Genomic DNA, 19,263 nt, shown 5'->3' on the forward strand with positions numbered 1-19,263 from the left:
GTCTCTAAAAAGAATTGTCCTTTAAGGATACTATATAAGATCAGAATTCAGTTTTCAAATGAATTTTGCGCTTTCGCAGAATTCTCAGTGCTAATATGTATCATATAAGTCTGACTTTATCAACACCTTTAAAGAAATGATACATAATAGTTCTTTTCATGGCACATTGGCAAAAGATGATAAATTCTTTCATTCTACTGTACCTTGTTTTGAATATTATTCCCCTGGTCTTCAGCTGCTGACTCTCATCTTGATTTGTTGAATCAAAACTTGGTTTATTGAATTCCTTATTCCTGAACTGGATATTAATCTCTGGCCCCCTTATTCTATTAGTTCTTTATACATGTTCCATAAGATTTTTCTATAATTCTAAGCATCCTTCGCTTTCAGATCTTCCCATCCTTTACTTGGTATGCAATTAATTCTAAGACTTGCCTTTTCCACCATAAATCTCAACACTACACATTCTAGAAGTTTTATTCCAGCTGTGTAGTAAATATGTTGTGTTGTAAATTTGTACAGTAAATATTATGTTGAACAGGTTGACCGAAGTTTATATATAACATCCATTTTAACATTGCTACTCATCTTAAAATATGCAGAAGAACCAGGACTGAAGAAGTATCACGAAACTAGTCAGGACTTAATCGTATATTTCGTATTTTCATTTTCCTTGTGGTTCTTCCACATCTGAGCATCACGTTTTTCTGTGATTTTTACGCATCTTAAAATATATATTTTCTATTCATTACTTACATAAATGTTATTTACTTTTCCTCACTGGGTTATTTTTCCCTGTTTGAACCCTAAGGCTTGTAGCATTCTTCTTTTCCAACCAGTGTTGTAGCTTGGCTCTTATTGATAATAATGAGTAATTTTATATTTTGATGTGGTCACTTCAATTATTGTTTTGTAAAATCCCTCCTTTTATAATCTCTATTACCAGTGTTAATGTCGTGTACACTATTTTCTTCAAGAAACAACTCTAAGATCATAATAACACATTACTGAAAGTTGTCAAACGTCATCGAACGTACTTTTCGGTAGGGGTAGGGCCGTCGGTACACTGTAGACGTTGCTTAATGGTCTTAGCAGCATTCCCAAAGCCCCTAGCTGTGCTTGCTTTATATCCTTATACTTCAACCCCTGTTCCTCTCTTCTATCTTTCTTTCCAATGTCTATTTCAATGTAATTGCAGAATTTTCCCACAGTTGTACTTGGGCAGTGAATAGCATAATTGTTAAGCTGTATCAAGTATTATCGATATTAACCAGTTATTTATACTAGTATTTTATCCACCTTATTTTGTGTAAAGTAAGTCTTTTTTTTTATTACAAAGCAGTAATTTAATTTTTTTTCTAGATATCAATACTCCTATGTTATGCTACCACCAAATAAGTGGTTTAGTATGAATGGATCACGCCATTTGGCGAAAAATTGATAGTATTCTTTTTGGTTTACTTTGCCTATTATTGTTGAGGCAAATAATTCTTGACAGTTGAACGATCCCTGGAGCATTCTGCATTGCTTCCTCGAGACCTTACAAAGATCCCAGAGAGACCTCTTGCTAGAAGAATTGACGTTTCAAATGCTCCGATAGAACGCTATAGAGGAAATCTTTACATTGGTCTCCGTTTCTTCAGCAATATCTTTCTGGTGGAAAAACTTGAACTTCTGTTTCACCCACAGCTGTGGTCCCTAACATATTTTGTTCTTAGCCAAGGAGACAAATCATTGGCTGGAATTAAGGATTCCTAAGATGGGAGGAACATTGAAAAAGTTAACAGGTGACTTTGTGATTCTTGAATAGGTAAAGGATAGTAAATTGAGGAAAAGCAAGAAATCTTGACCCAGCAAATGCCCAATACATATTAAGTAGTGAGATGAAACAAACTGATTTTACTCAAATTAGCAAAAGCATTTAAAACTTGGGATATAGAGAACTTATCAACGCAAGCGTTACACCTGAAAAAAGTGGTGGTTTTGTGATTCGCAGGCATGGTGGGGTTAGCCAGTCATCAGATGATCTCATTATATAGCTATGTTGTCTAGAATTTGTTTAGACCATAATTGTAGGCTTGTAAAAGGGATTAGTTTGACAACACAAAAATTTATTTGCCCATTCCATTAATGTTAAAGTTTGATTTGCATGTTTTATTTTAATTAAGTTTTAATACAAACTATATTTTCTTTTTCATTTCAGGTGGTCACATAACACAGGACAATCTAAGGTCAGCATTAAAGGTATTGGATACATCTACCCTACGGACTTTCGTTTGTGGTCCTCCACCAATGATTGAGAACATCAAGGATAACCTTTTGGTTTGTGGTTTATCACGAAACCAAATTTTATATGAAAAGTGGTGGTAACTCCTCAAAAACATTTTGTATATATATGTACAGAACTGCATTACATTTTTCATAGATTTTATTTACAGTACAGGACTAGGATTCAGTTTACAGTACAGGACTAGGATTCAGTAGTAAAGAATCGCACACTTTAAACTCAGGAATTTATTCATTCAGAGATATCATACTTACGTTGTCCAAGTGAAAAGATTACATAATTATATGTAATGAATTCATGTTGACAATTAGTGCTGGAAACTCTTAATGATTATACCAAGGCTTATAAAATGAGCCTTTTAATGCCTGAATCTATCCCAGTTTTCATAGACAGGAGGAAAGATTAGGGCTTAAACTTTTTGGAAGGGATCAATCTACCTCCTGGAAGATGTTTTACAGGGAATATAAAGCGTGGCAGAATGTAAGGTCCCTGAAACTTGGTATATTTTTTTTTATCTTGAAAAAACATTTAGTTAACCAATATGATTTGTCGAGGTCCCTTTTACAGTACTTAGTATTTTTGCCGTTTATCTTAAAAAAAAAAAACATTTAGTTAAGCAATTTGAGTTATAGAGCTTGTTAAAATCCAGTGTAGAGTAATTTTGAGGTCCCTTTTACTTGGTATTTTTTCTTTTTTTCTGAAAAACATTTAGATAAGCAATTCAATTCATTATACTTGTCAAAATTTAGGGTATAGTAATATTGAGCCGAGCCGAGCTTGCCAGACTGTACCAAGTGGGCGTCTCAAAATTTCCGGAAAGGAGCTTCGTCCACAGTAGAAATACCTAACAATTTACCTTCATAGTAATATTGAACCGAGCTTGCCAGAATTGCTTGGAAGCTGTACAGAGCGTGGGCCTAAAATTTCCGGAAAGGAGACTCGTTCAGAGTAGAAATACCCAAAACATCTACCTGGCCCAAATTTTCACCTTCATTTAGGGCCAGACTACCTCTAAGAATAGGACTCTGCGACTCTGCAATTTTGTTAAAACATATTTACACTTGAATAAAAAATAAACATTATACAAACATCTTATTTGGGATGGGCTTAACCTCATCATGTCTGGTATGAACAATGTTGCTCATATATCATACATAACCCTGGCACTTCCCCAATTTTGGGGGGTAGCCGACATCAAACAATTGAAACCAAAAAAGGGGACCTTTCCTCTCTACGTTCCTCCCGGCCTGACAAGGGACTCTGCCCAGTTCGGCTGGTACTGCAAGGGTGCCCACCTCCCCTGTTATCCACCACAGATGAAACTTCATAACGCTGAATTCCCTACTATATATATAATAAAAATAACAGTTAAATTTTAAGAGTAATTAAACAAACAAAATGATTCTTAATTTATTCCTTAGAAACTTAGGAAATATCTAACATGCTGACAGTTGTTACAGTGAATTTAATCATGAATAAGGCCACCATCATCAAATACTCTTTGAAAGTCTTCATGTTTACCAATGGCAGTTAATTTCAGAATTATATAAATTCTAGAAGTATTGGCAAAATAAACAAACATTCTGCATCCTCATCATATAGGCAACAATTAATGCTGCATGTTAAGTAATACTGTGCATAAGAATTTTGAATCCAAAAAATAGTGAAAAGTTTATCATCTTCAATCTCAAGAGTGTAAGAAAACTAATAGTATTCATTCAAAAAATTAACCAAATTATGAAACTAAGGCTATTACACATCCATAATTACCCAATTACATGTTGGGTATGCAATTTTCCTTGAAATATCAAATCCTAACAGGTACAGAAGAGATTTTCAGTTTTGGTTTAATAACGACAAGCAAGCGCTGCACAGTACATCATATACTAATAGTAAATGGAAATACCGTACAGTATAATATCACATGAGCAAAACCTCGAAGAGTTTTCTCTTAAAGCAGCAGCCCGCTGGCAACAGTTTTTCGCTTCTCTGCCGACACGAGCTTCTCCACCAAAGCGAGGGCAAAATCGAAGGCCGTTCCGGGGCCTTGGGACGTTATAAGTTGGCCTGAAAAATAAAGAAAAGTTAAGGCCATAACGTTATAAGAAATCACCTAAAAGTTTGAATAAAATTTGCCTCTTCGTCACTAAAGAATAACACTTGTAAAGAAAGGACACGACTATTTCATACAAATAAAACTGGTATTCCCTTGACACCTTGATGAGGCCTTGTTCTTTCTTACAAATATTAAGACGCCAAGTGTAACTTTAAATGTAGTCCTCTTAGTAATAATGGCATAATGAAGATTTTATTCATCAAAATTAATTCTTTATGTGCTGAAAGAATATTTCAATTAGCCTAATCTCTTGCTTTAAGATCTTTTAGACCATATCAATTTGCTATTAAGTATTCAAAAGTAGCTACAGTGGGTTACATATGTATGAATATTAAAGTCCTGTTAAAACCACCAGTCTCCCTTCAGTAAGGGAATCTATTCAACAAACGCTTCACATTTTAGCTCTGTGTGTGAGCCTCAAGTCTTGCATTGCAACTCTGTCTTAAAATTATTCACATTGTAAGGGACAAGAGATAATTCGCTTCCCTAACATTTCCTTAAAAATAGAAAACTGTAATGGCTTGCTTCATACTATGTTGGGTGTCAACCATTTTTTTATCGCATGATCTGTGTGCAGAGGTCAAGTTAAACCTACGCAAAGAGTTCTATGGTGAAAATGGGTGTAATGTCAGCTGATATAGCCAAAATGCTGAAATAGTTTATTAGTCTACTAAATTTTCTAATCTACAGGCATCAAAATTATGCTGAAACATTGAAAATTATGAAGAAATATTTTCTGCTTAGTTATAACATTTCCCTAAGGGCCTTTCAGTTACATGCAATGGTCAGGATGATCTTTATATCAAACCTTATAAGTTGCATACATCAGAAGTGAGGATTTAAATATAATTACTGTATATACAGGACAGTTCCTCTCTACTAATATCCAAAGAATTTCACTACAACTAAGATGGCAACTTCCAAGATGTCAAAAGAATAAATTTACTAGAAGCCAAAGAGAATAATCTGACACCTGCCTCTTTTAGCTTGGACTGACAAGTTTACGAGTTATATTAGACTTGACGAGAGTGATTCAACATTACTAATTAAATAAAGAAATCATCTAAAATAGTATCTTTGTAGAAATACTTCTATAAATGGCAACTAATAGTTACTCTAGATACACAAAATTTACATAGTTGTAGACTGTAATTATGTCTGGTTAATAAAGTCATGCCAATACAAAATGGTGCAAAAGCTGTTTTGATTTGCATTTCCAGTCAGACATTTAAAATTAATTCCTTCAATTCTCATACAATTGTTATGAGTGACTGACATCATAGCTACGGTTAAAGTAATGCTAAATTCTAACTATTTGAATAAAAAGTTCACTTCCAGGAAGGTATATTTCAACCTAAGAAAATTAACCATCACCTGAAGCAGTAAAGTCACATTTTGATAGAACACCTCTGACTTATCTTGATGTGAACTTGGCATTGTTTGGCTCCTTGCAACTTTTTTTTTTAGGTCCAGAGTAACTATAATTGAGAAAATAATTTCCAAGACTCCACATTTTAGAAGAAATGTTCCCAGAAATATTTCTGCAATTTCAGTACACTTGAAATTATTTCCTATACAGTACTCTACTAATTTTAAGGGGGAGAAAGGTTCCAATACAATTTTTTCCATTTCCATTAACAGAATTTTCATATAATAATCTTGTGAAGCTTCGAAGCTAATGCAATGAATGCAACACATCAAGAATATTAAATATTTCTCTACCTCTTTTTATATCACGTCACAATGCAAATAAGTCCTGTTCCACAATAGATAGATGTTTGGGGACACCCGTAAACTGCAACAGGTGTTTTAAGATATAACACCTTGACTTGATCATGACAACCGACCAATAAGAACACTTTGTCCAAATTGAAACCCTGGCTAAGCTTGTGGTAACCTGTGTCTTCTCTCATCCATTTATGAGGTGGATCCATAGGAGTTAATAATGGAATCTATAAAAATTGGAGTGATCACTCCTATGAAAAGTCATATAGTAACGAGAAGTGGTGTATATAGATGATATATGAACATATGGCCACTTCAGTAACAAAAATTATTATTAGAGTTGATTTTATGGAATATATTATTATTATTATTTTTATCATTATTAACTCAGATACAAACCCAGTTGGAAAAGCATGATGCTGCAAGCCCAAGGGCTCCAACAGGGAAAAATAGCCCAGTGAGGAAAGAAAATAAAGTATGTGAGAAGTAATACATACATATACCAAGGCACTTTCCCAATTTTGAGGGGTAGCCGACATCAAACAAATGAAACAAAAAAGGGGACGTCTCCTCTCTACGTTCCTCCCAGCCTGACAAGGGACTCGACCGAGTTCGGCTGGTACTGCTAGGGTGGCACAGCCCACCCTCCCACATTGTCCACCACAGATGAAGCTTCATAATGCTGAATCCCCTACTGCTGCTACCTCCGTGGTCATCCAAGGCACTGGAGGAAGCAGCAGGGCCTACCTGAACTGCGTCACAATCGCTCGCCATTCATATTTTAAGAAGAGTAACAACATTAAAACAGATCTTTCCTATATAAACTATAGAGAGACTTATGCAGCCTGTTCAACATAAAGACATTTGCTACAAGATTGATTCAACTACCCAACATTCCACAACTTGGTCACAACTGGAATAAAACTTCTAGAATACTGTGTAGTAATGAGCCTCATGATGGAGAAGGCATGACTATTACAATTAACTCCATCCCTGGTTTTACAAACAGGATGGTACTGTCCGGGAAGATCTGAATGTAAAGAATAATCAGAATTATGGAAAATCTTACGAAACATGTAGAACAAACTAATTAAAAACTGTGCCAGAGATTAATATCTATACCAGGAATAAGAAATTTTAATCAGCAGCTGAAGACCAGAAAGAACAAAGCTCAAAATAAGGTATAATGAATGAATTAAAACACTTCTTCAGAATAGATTATGCAATTGAAGATACAGACCTAATGTTTTTCTCAAAAGTAAATTTGCAGTTGAGAATCACCCCGAAAATTTTAAGATTCATACAGATAAAGAAATATCGATGCTGAGATCCGGATTTTGGGGAGTCACTGTCCTCGACCTACTTAGAATCATACTTTGAGTTTTGTTAGGCTTCAACTTCATGCCCCATAATTTGCACCATGCACTAATTTTACCTAGATCTCTATTAAGGGATTCAGCAACCCTAGATTTACAATCAGGAGACGGAATCAATGCAAAAAGTGTAGCATCATATGCAATGAGATTGTTTTTAGGCCAAACCACCTGTCATGTGTATATAGTATGAAAAAATAATGGGCCAAGAACACTACCCTGAGGAACACCAGATGTCACATTCCTATGCTAACTATGGTGCCTATCAACAACAACTCTTTGCGATCTACTACTTAAAAATTAAAAAAATGATGCTAAGAAAAGACCCACACAATCCCAACTGTGTGAGTTTGAAAACAAGGGCCTTGTGATTAACATGGTCAAAGGCAGCACTAAAATCAAGGCCAATCATGCAAACTTCCTGACCACAATCAAGGGTTTTCTGTACAGCATAGGAGATTGTATGAGGGGCATCACATGCTCCAAGGCCTTTACGAAAGCCAAATTGCAAACTAGGGAACAAATGATTACAGTACCTTCAGCACACCTATTTAGATGTTTTGCCAAAAGACTTTCAAAAACTTTAAATGTAGGAGTCATGGAAATTGAGCAGTAATCTGGTGGATTTGAGCTACCACAAATGCATATACATAATGGAGTAACATTACCAATTCTCTAAGTGCTGAAAGAACCTCTTCTTACTACCTTGCATAAAAACATAACTTTGGAGCTAAGAAATCTGCTGTCTTTATAGTAAAAAAAAACAAAGGAATAATTCAATTTGTCTACACCTCCATAAGCATCAAGGTCCATCAAGCTAGTTAGCTCAGCTTCAGGAAAACAGGAATGAGGAAGATAAGTTTGTCATCACCCTGCTCACTGTCGAACATATCAGCATTAACCTGCTTATCCTCAAACATATCAGCCAAAAGGGTTGCCTTTTCCTTTGGACAGTGAGTGACAGAGCCATTTGGGGGAGCTGTTGCGTCTACACCAAAGAGTGCAGATTTAATGGTAGCCAAACACTTAAGGTCCTAGGTTGTACCTGAAGGGTTTCTTTTAAGGTTAAATTGTTTTCCTTTACAATTGAAGGACAAACTGTCTGAGCAAACACTCAAAGCTTAATATAGTTATTCCAAGTCAAATCTGATCTGTTATCTTTCCAAATATGATAGGCCTCCTGTTTCCCTAAATAAGAACGTATACAGTCATCACTGAACCAGGGTGTCTTTCACTCAGTGCCTTAGTACACGAGAATGAATACGCCTATCATTTATGCTGACGTGATTCTCATTCAAAGGAACAACAGGCTCAACAATATTATACATTTGTGACCAAAACCAAGCCCAAAAGATCACTCAAAATGCCATTCCAGTCTGCTACAGATTTTATATAAATCTTGAGTGAGTATGATCCATCTTCGACAGGCTTCTCAGTCTTCACTACTAATGAAATCAAGGCATGATCAGATGTCCCAACTAGAGAACCAGTCTGACTTGTTATAATGCCATGGGGGTCAGTGTACATGAGGTCCAAGCAGTTACCAGACCTGCGAGTAGCTTCACTTGTGATTTTCTCACAGCCTGATTCAGTGGCAAAGTCCAAAGCTCTTAAGCAATGGTGATCAGTACGTGAAACAGAATTTAACCACTCCCTATGGTAAGCATTTTAATCACCAACAAAATTAAAAGAGGCCTTTCTTTCATCTTCTTGTACCTTAGCCATAATGGTAAGAAGACAGTCATAGATAAAATCCATTAAATGGAAGTGGATGGGATTTATGAACATAAGGTAATAGAGATTGATCAGCAAGATGGAAGAAAGGAAACAAGAATCGAGGAGAAGAAGGATATAAAGCAAGCAAGTGCAGCTAAGAGCCGAATGCTACAAAATTCTAATCGTTGCCACAGTGGAATGTGTGAAGTGAACTGATGGCACTATCCTTCTACAAGGTTAATGGAAGTAGTGTATCTTGGGAAAAGGGAAAAAACATGGCGCAAAAGAATTATAGTACTGCACTCCTAGTTCAAGGGAATAGATACCTCTTTTGTTTACTGAATAATTTACGGAACTTAACCCTTTTACCCTCAAAGGACGTTCACAAAAGCCATCCCTTTACGTACCGGTATGTCCTTGCAAAAAATTGCTATAACAAATTTTTTTTTTCATATTTTTGATAATTTTTTGAGAAAATTCAGGCATTTTCCAAGAGAATGAGACCAACCTGACCTCTCTATGACAAAAATTAAGGCTGTTAGAGCAATTTAAAAAAAAAAATATACTGCAAAATGTGCTGGGAAAAAAATAACCCCCTGGGAGTTAAGGGTTGGAAATTTCCAAATAGCCTGGGGGTAAAAGGGTTAAAGAATACAAGATGCTAACATCGCTACCAAATCTTCAATCATCATTTCAAATAAGCACAGCCTTGTTTTTGCTTAGATAACAATACTGTAGACAAATCTCTGAAAAGATCATATTACGACTAAAACTTTTACATGTTCCAACTATAATAGAATGAACCCAACATGTATTTTAAAGAACTATTCCCTGTATGTCAACTCACCATCAACCACCACCTTGTCTGGCTGGAACGTGTACTTTCCATCAGGGAATTTCTTTTCCAAAGAAGGGTAGCAGGTCACCTTCTTTCCCTCTCCAACTCCATGTGCTGGGAGGCAGACCGCAGGAGCTGGGGAAAATAAAAACTAATTAGTAAATTCAAAATCAATCTAGTAAATTGTCATTATGGGTTGTGAAGTTTCTATATTAGCAATAACAAATTTTGCCTCATTTCTTTGAAAACACGACAATCTAACTCTAACGTCTTAAAAAGTTGAACGAATTGATACCGAGATCTAAAAAGCCATCGTCATATTGCAAAATTTCAAGTCCAAAAACCCTGATTCATTTGTGAAGTTTCTATATTAGCAATAACAAATTTTGCCCGACTTCTTTGAAAACATGACAATCTACCTCTGATGTCTTAAGTTGAACGAACTGATACCAAGATCTAAAAAGCCATCGTCAAATTGCAAAATTTCAAGTCTAATAACCCTGATTCATTAGACAATGCTGTTTTTGTTACTATGATTTAGTGAATATAATGTTTTACTCTATTTTAGGTGAACCATGATAGAAAAACCATGATCAAAAATATAGATATAAATCAAACATAAAAATCTAGAATCTACAACTTAAAAATATAGGAAATTTAAAAAATAACCTTGTACTTTTCCTGGCTACACAACCCTCAGTTCTTTACAGAGATGATTCACCGTGTGACAATCATCTACAATTCTACATGAAGGAAAATGACCTGTACTCACATATGAACAATACTCCCATCAGGTAAGAATTGAAGAGAGAAACTACAGGAAGTCATTTTACAGAACCAGTAGATAGCTCTGGTTAACTTTCCAATTTAATCTATTTGATATCGAAGTTGCTGGAAAATCGCAAATTGAAAACAAAATATCATGTAACACTTACCAGCACATATGGCTCCAATAACTCGCCCAGCCTTCTCTTGCTCTACCACGAGTGCTTTTGCTTCCTCACTCTGTAAAATAAAATAAAGTTATTTTTCCTGATATCACAAATACTACATACTGTATAACGAGATCTCATATGGATAGACCAGTTCTTCATAGTAAAGCATACTAAAATTATTTTTCCTGAAATCACAGAAGGGATTTTGACGAAGGAAAAATCTATTTCTGGGCGAGGGACCTGTGTCGCCCAGAGAAATGCTCCTTATACCCCCATTTCTAAGGTATAAATACTGCTAAATAAACCAGAGAAAAAAGTTGCATGGAATGCCAGGAATAAACTCAGCTCGCTCACTCTAATTGAGTGTCGGTATAGTAACTGGGGCGTGTTAGAACCACGACCAGAGGTCCCTCACCAGTTAGTCCTCTCCTTCCTCAATATCCACCGATACTACGAGGTGCTGTTCTACATCCGACTATTGCCCTCTACTACGACTACCCTCCCCCCACCCCTACACTTCCCACGCTTCTTCCCTCATTCCTTTCTAGCACCAGTGAGATCACAAGATCTCATATGGAAAGATCAGTTCTTCAAAGTAAAGCATACTAAAATTATTTTTCCTGAAATCACAAATACTATATACAGTACTGTATAACGAGATCTCATATGGACAGGTCAGTTCTTCAAAGTAAAGCATACTAAAATTTAATTACTAATACTTTTCAAGAAAGACTACAGTTTATCAGTGACATATTATTAATGCTTTTTTTCAATTAGGCAACCTTTGCTAGTAGATATATTTTGGATGAATATCTAATTATTATTAATGAATAGTTTAAACACTATAGAAACATCCATTATGTTAAAAGTGTAAAGTGTGGCTCTCCTTATACAGGTAAAAACATATGGCAATACTGTGAGCCAAACAATATCATGCAAGTTTTAATCCTAATTGCATATAGAGTATATTACCAAATTCCTGATTGCAAACTATGATTTCCTTACAGGAATGGTTAAGAAACCAACCACTAAAGAATTTACTCTAAACTAATCACAGAAAAAACCATTATCACAAGAAGATACTTCAGCTGCTCTGCATGTTCAACCACCCTCAAGAGTTTGAATAACAAAATATTGTTACTAAATTTCTTGCCTCCACAAGGCACTAGAAGAGTTGGAAGACCCAGGCTTACATGGCTATGGATTATGAAGTGCAAAGTACTGTAGGAGATGATGAATGGAGAAGTATTGAAGATAGCTAGAGACGGCTGGAGAAATCTAACCGAAGCCCTTTGCGGCAATGGGCATAGGAGATGATGATGACGATGAAATTTCTGGCCAAGTAACCTACAGTAATACCTCAGGATATGCAAGTTTCTGTTTACAAGAACTTATCATACAAAACAACATATGAAGATTTTTTTGCCTCATATTACAAAAAAAATACTCAGGATACGAAGTGAAATTTCCACTGTTAGGTTAGGTGTATTGAATGATTCAAATGTATTTGGCTCTATTACATTCTACGAAAAAATCATGTTACAAAGCCACTCCGGAACGAATAAATTTTGTATTGTGAGGTATTACTGTATACAAGTTGTCAGTTCCGGGAGTCGATACCAGCAGGTAGAAGACCGGTGGGAAAACCCCATAAGAGATGGAAGGACCATTGCGATGGCTATTACTAACAGGGGTTCTACTATTTATGAGGTTGAGAAGCAGGAAATTTACTTAGATAGAGCTAACTGGAGAAGATTCTACAAGTCCTGGCAAGACGACTGACAAGCTTTTAGCTTTCCTGGCATCTGGTGAGAAGCCAAGGTACAAGTGGATACAGCGGTAAAAACTTTCACCAGTGTTTCCTATTTTTCTTATCAATTCATGGGCATGAACCAAATCAAAATAGCAAACCTTTATACAACCAATGACTTGCTATAAGCCTCTGATTAACAAGATGTTAATCAAGCAGTGGGGCCAACCTTTAGAAACCTTCTAGTATTGTACCTTGAAACCAAAAATGTTTTAGTTTCTTAAATTTGTCATGATAAACCACCATAACCAGTAACTATGAATGCCAATACAGAATCAGTAATCTTCAAAAAATTAGGATGAAGAATTGCCTCACTATTAACTTGACCCACCCTTATGCTCTCCGATTGTAGGACTGAGGATTCCTTGGAGCCATTTAGGTCAAACTTGGAGAAATTACATACTAACACCCCTGCTCAAACTTTGCTACAATACTCCGTACTACCGTAGAGGGGCACCTTTAAAGACACATGTATAGAGGGAGTGGGGGGTAGCAATGAACAAGACATACTAAAGAGCTATTGCTGCTTCTGCTACATTACAAAGCATGGTAATCAAGAGGGTTAAGACAGGCCAATACAGTATCTTTGTGCCACCCGGAAAATCTATTGGCTAATCAGCACACAATGCACAGGTCCTCAACTTATATTTGACTTACAAACATTCAGATACAACACAAATCCAATAACAAAAATAAGATAAATACTGTAATAAAATATTTTATCAATTAAAACAGTAAGTAAAATAAAACTTGTAATAACCTGATATTTATTTCATATGAAACCCAACTATTTGTTGAATTTTGTAGCTGGAAATCATAGGCATGGGATTCAGGTTCGACCTACCCTTCGCCAAAAGTTATCAAATACCTACTTAAAAACAGCTTCTTGAAACCAATTCACTCTTTAACCCCCAGGCTATTTGGAAATTTCCAACCCTTAACCCCCAGGGGGTTTTTTTCCCAGCACATTTTGCAGTATATTTTTTTTTAAATTGCTCTAACAGCCTTAAATTTTGTCATAGATAGGTCAGGTTGGTCTCATTCTCTCGGAAAATGCCTGAATTTTTTCAAAAAATTATCAAAAATATGAAAAAAGTAATTTTTATAGCATTTTTTTGCAAGGACGTACCGGTACGTCCATGGGGGTAAAGGGATGGCTTTTGTGAAACGCACCAGTACGTCCTTTGGGGGTAAAAGGGTTAAGTTTATAAGTTGAAGAACTTCTGTATGACAATTCACACTCCTAAGTACGACAAAATATCAAACAAACCCAACTGCATAGTTATCGTGATGGGCACCTGAACTAAATTGTTTGTTTGATGCCACTTTGGGTTATGAGTATGTTATACCTGACCAATTATTGGATACATGTATGGCATTTGATTAGTAAGACCCAGAGCCGGGACCTGGGAGGCAACTCAAGACTTGGGTACAAATAGGGTGGGGACGCAGCACCTAAGTTATAGTTCAAAGACGAATGCTAGCTAAAATAACACCTAGCAAAAAAAAAAAAAAAATGGAAACTTAAAATCCCAATTTCCTTCATAGAAAAATACCAATTATAAAGTAGTCCACATTACAAAATACATACTTCTTAGCCCTTTTACCCCCAAAGGACGTACTGGTACGTTTCACAAAAGCCATCCCTTTACCCCCATGGACGTACCGGTATGTCCTTGCAAAAAAATGCTATAAATTTTTTTTTCATATTTTTGATAATTTTTTGAGAAAATTCAGGCATTTTCCAAGAGAATGAGACCAACCTGACCTCTCTATGACAAAAATTAATCCTGTTAGAGCAATTTAAAAAATATATACTGCAAAATGTGCTGGGAAAAAAATAACCCCCTGGGGGTTAAGGGTTGGAAATTTCCAAATAGCCTGGGGGTAAAAGGGTTAAATACTGATGTTACTTAAGCTTAGCATATACAAACACTTTAGGTTACTGCATAAGTGAAATTAACTCGGTTGCACTTACTGCAGCAACATTTTCCGATCCCTGCATTCCACCAGGAATAACAACTGCGTCGTAGGGGCCTTTGGCAACAGCGTCCTTAAGTGACATGTCAGGTTTAATATAGACGTCCCTGCTACATTTGATAGGGCCATCGCCACCCAACCCTGCTACAGTGACTGTTACCTGAAAGTAGTAATATTAATTAAACATCGCACTTATAATTATTTTCACAATACAATAAGAGGAAAGTACTAACTTAAGACACACCATTTTTACATACTAACTAAACCCTAGTACTTTTGAACAGCATATATGAGAGCGTTTGTAGATAGGTGGACACGCATACCCTCGGGCATATAACAGCTAATGGAAATACCATTTTACTAAGCCAAAGAGATATACCCTAGTGTGAAATATCCCCACCAGTTTTATTCCAGCTATGACCAAGTTGTGGAATGATCCTCCTAATCAGACACGCGGAACTTCAAAAGTTCAAACTTGCAGTGAATGTTTTTATGTTGAACAAGCTTTATAGTATGAATTATTTATGTATGTATGTATGAAAGACCTATTTCAATGTTTTTACTGTTTTAAGAATATTTTGGTTGACATGATACTTTAATCATTAGCAAAACTGGAATTTGTCTATAGTTTGGCATTTTCCTCTATATGTTAAATGTTTAATGAGGGCTGGGGCATAACTTACATATCAGGTGGTTTTTTTTAAACCAATTAACAGCTTACAATTACTTCTTCAGAATTTCCCAGATGTTGTTCTACAACAGCCATTTTTTCCCCACCTTCGCCTTCAGTTTTAAGTTAACCACCATCTCGTGAAGATGTCTCGAAGAGTGGATATCAATCTATTTTGAAATTTAGTGTAATTTCGTTTATGTCGGCAATTGATTATGATGGAAACGCTCTCCGTTAGGGTAAGGCTATTGCTACTCGTGTGAAATTAAAAAATAACACCGACATGGGGCCTCGAAGGTCCCATTCAGATTTAATTTTCAGGGAAGGCCAGGACAATTTCTACTGCAACGCTTTTGTAATGATTGCCAAGAAAATAAAAAAGGCGATGATATCAATCATAAGGTAAGGAATTAGTTGTGATTTATTTTTTCATAATGGAAGGATTTATTTGTGATTTACTTTATCATAATCTAAGGATTTATTTGTGATTTACTTTTAGTTTGCGACCTGGGAAGGGGGTGTCCGGCTAGCAGTTGTGGCCTGGGAAGGGGGTGTCCGGCTAGCAGTTGTGGCCTGGGAAGGGGGTGTCCGGCTAGCAGTTGTGGCCTGGGAAGGGGGTGTCCGGCTAGCGGTTGTGGCCTGGGAAGGGGGGCCCAGGGGGCTTGCCCCCGTCTAGGGGTTGTGACCTGGTAAGGGGGTCTGGGGGCTTGCCCACAGCTAGGGGCTGTGACCTAGGAAGGGGGTCCAAGGGCTTGACCCCGGCTAGGGATTGTGACCTGGGAACTACTAGGGTAGGTTAGGTGGATTTGTTAGGTCCTGTACCCTTTTACAACTCTCAAATGTGTTAAATAATCACGTTTGGCCTACGTTCAGCCACTTACATGATCCATATATTTTTCCAACTGGTTGTCTTGCTCTTATTTTGTATTTCTGACCATTATTATTGCTGTAAATCACTCGTTTATGACATTTCCCCACCCTAAAAACCCTGTTCTCCCACTGGGGTCCCCTATAATTGTCTTTATCTAAGGGGGTCCAAAAGCTCATGAACGGGTGGTTTGCCGCAATAATCAAGGTCATAAATGCATAGAACACAAGATAATGAGTAGGAAAAATAAATGATTCATGTATTTAGCTAGAAATTAAAGTATCATATATTTACCCACCAAAGTAATGACCCTCAGGGCATAGGAGCACAGCTCAACATGTATCGCTTGCAAGTACAAAGGAGCAGGGATGTAACGTTAATTTTGAGTAAGCAGCAAGCCCCACCGGAGCAAACACCAGTAATAATTTAAAAATATATCCCCAAAAGTAATGACCCCGAGGCTTACGAGCACAGCTCAACATGTACCGCTTGCCAGTACATAGGAGCAGTGATGTACAGTACAGTAATGTTAATTTTCCGAGCGTACTGAGCCACGGCAGAGCAAAACCCTTTAGAAAGACGTGAAGCGAATCATAGAAAATTGACACTTTAATTTCAGCCACTTAAATGAACCATATATTTTTCAACTGGTTAGCTTGTGTTTATTTTGGATTTCTGACCATTATTATATATGCAAAATCACTAGTTTGCATTTCCCCACCCCAAAACCCCGGGTTTCCCACTGGGGTCCCCCATTATTGTCTTTATATAAGGGGGGTCAAAAATTCATAAATGGATGGTTTGCCCTATTAATCATGGTAAAAAATGCATAAAACACTAAAAATTAAAGTATCATTGGAGCCTTTGCATATCTGCGGCCAGTTCCTCCCACGTGGATTAAAAATGGGCATCAACTAACCTAAACTGCTCCCCTTAACCTAACTTGACCTACAACCCGTGTCCTTACCTACTTACCTAACGGAAAGGGGGCTAACACCGTATTCAAAGTTAGCCATAATAATACATTCAGGTGGCCGCTACCATACATACACCCCGTATCATATATTTACGAATATTTTACGCTGTTTCATTACTTCTGTTACAGTTTATTTATTTATTTCCTATCCTAACTGGGTTATTTTTTCCCTGTTGAAGCCCTTTGGCTTATAGTATCCTGCTTTACCAACTAGGATTGTAGCTTACCTAGTAATGATAACCTTAGCAATGCAAATACTCCTTACCATTGGGCACAATTGCCCTCTGAGAGCCCCCAGTTACCTCTACTAGGGATAGGGCTGGTGTCCACCATTCTACAAAGTACCCTAAGGACCCCTATAAAATTTAATTTCTTCATTATCTATCTCTATAAAATTTATATCAGAGAGACATTAGTGGATTGCAATTAACCGTTTCTGTCATTAATTCTAGATTATAATTATTTAAATTTAAATGTAGTTACTATTAAGGATGAATTCTGTCAGGGACGTTAGTTGAATTCTGATGAGTGATAAAGTCATGATTAATTTAATTCTTATGGCTGAGTCTCTGTACCTATATGGTTTTACTATCAATTATTAAAGTTTTTAACCAAATTTCAACTAATTTAAATAAATCAATATATTCTTGCGCTACAATTTTGAGTTTTTCAAAATTCGGATTTGCTGTACCGGCATTAAGTCTTCGCCTATGGTAAAAAAAAATAATTTCAAAACTATTACAATGAAATAAAATTAATCCAAAGGTATCAGTTAACGAAATGACTTAATTATATAAGACTGACAATGACTTAGATAAAAGAATAAATTAATTTTCCAAGGTAACAAATTTTGAAGGTCACTTACGCCGCCTCTCCTAAGGGTGTCGATGGTAATAACAGCTTCCATTTCTTCGGCCCCTTCGGCCAACAAAAGCACAGCAGACACCATATTGCAATATTAACTCGAAGGAAGATGAATAACTAACACTTTTGTTAATAATATCAACTGTTTTGTTATGTCGAACTGCTTGCAAATTTGCAATGGCGAAGCCGGTGTGGCAGGGTTAGCAGATATGGGTATTTATCCCTAGATTTGGGGACTTATCCTTAGATTTGGGGATTTATCCTTAGATTTGGGGATTTTGGATGACTAGTGACGATACTCTGTACACATATCTATGACGAAGAAATAGAGATGAGTAAACCTTTATATTGTTGTAATTAGTTTATTTACAATTACATGAAGTATAGTGAGTAATTTCTGTATGAGAAGAAAATATATTTCTGGAAATGGGGATTTTTTATCAAGAGTTTTAGGGATTTTTACACTAACCCATCTGGCAACACTGGTGGGATACATCAGGGTTGCCAGTTTGGCCTTTTTTCCGGCCAAAAAAAACTCATATTTGACCTTTTTGTATTTAAATAGGTTGGCCTTTAGTAATATGAAAAAAAGCCGAGCCTTAAATACTATATTTTTGACCTTTTTCTATTAATGGGTTGACCTTTTAAAGCCTCTGTTGATTAGAAATTGACCTTTTCTCATTTAGAAAACCTGGCAACCCTGACAGTTACCAGATGATTTAGACTGGACTATCGTACATGAGCCTTAAAATTGTCGTTTTTCAACCAAAGTTATCGTACACAGTTTCAAAATAATAATTAAAGAGTTACATGATCGACTTATTTCAAAAGATTTTAGTATAATTGTTTAGTTAAACACACACATATGTATATACATAAGGTATGTATCGTACATCGTACTGGACCTAAAATAATCGTACATGTACGTATGGCAACCCTGCCTTACTGTACAAAATAATCCTGGTCTGTCTTTATATTGCTTTACATTATAAATAGTTTCTTATATTTTTCATATCTCAATTATAGTAAATTTCATATATTTACGTAGATCCTATCTCTTCATTCTACTCTTTTTGGTATCATCTTTTAATAGATGATTTATATA

General features: G+C 36.2%; 2 protein-coding genes across 2 annotated transcripts in view; one reads left to right on the forward strand and one right to left on the reverse strand.

Annotated features, from left to right (window-relative positions):
- Window positions 1–3,379, forward strand: part of LOC137646142 (oxidoreductase NAD-binding domain-containing protein 1-like) — a 63,555-nt gene extending 60,176 nt beyond the window's left edge. The window contains exon 6 of the mRNA XM_068379350.1: window positions 2,204–3,379. Within this exon, the coding sequence (XP_068235451.1) occupies window positions 2,204–2,370 (167 nt within the window). The 3' untranslated portion in view covers window positions 2,371–3,379. The remainder of the gene's footprint in view (window positions 1–2,203) is intronic.
- A 305-nt stretch (window positions 3,380–3,684) lies between these two features.
- On the reverse strand, window positions 3,685–18,295 carry LOC137646144 (Parkinson disease protein 7 homolog). The gene is made up of 5 exons (XM_068379351.1): window positions 18,160–18,295; window positions 14,779–14,940; window positions 10,991–11,060; window positions 10,065–10,190; window positions 3,685–4,354 (listed from the first exon to the last, which is right to left on the reverse strand). Exons 1-5 carry the CDS (start codon window positions 18,241–18,243, stop codon window positions 4,239–4,241), a joined length of 558 nt encoding a protein of 185 aa, XP_068235452.1. The 5' UTR covers window positions 18,244–18,295; the 3' UTR covers window positions 3,685–4,238.
- Window positions 18,296–19,263: the final 968 nt, after the last annotated feature.

Source organism: Palaemon carinicauda, chromosome 8, assembly GCF_036898095.1.
Source record: "Palaemon carinicauda isolate YSFRI2023 chromosome 8, ASM3689809v2, whole genome shotgun sequence".
Taxonomy (NCBI): domain Eukaryota; kingdom Metazoa; phylum Arthropoda; class Malacostraca; order Decapoda; family Palaemonidae; genus Palaemon; species Palaemon carinicauda.

Bases quoted from the DNA above. Each gene is read 5' to 3' on its own strand.
- LOC137646144 (XM_068379351.1), bottom strand. From the start codon at position 18,243: ATGGTGTCTGCTGTGCTTTTGTTGGCCGAAGGGGCCGAAGAAATGGAA. The intron at 14,941-18,159 runs GTAAGTGACCTT...TACTACTTTCAG, and splicing joins ACACCCTTAGGAGAGGCGGC to GTAACAGTCACTGTAGCAGG. The intron at 4,355-10,064 runs GTGAGTTGACAT...TTTATTTTTCAG, and splicing joins AGACAAGGTGGTGGTTGATG to GCCAACTTATAACGTCCCAA.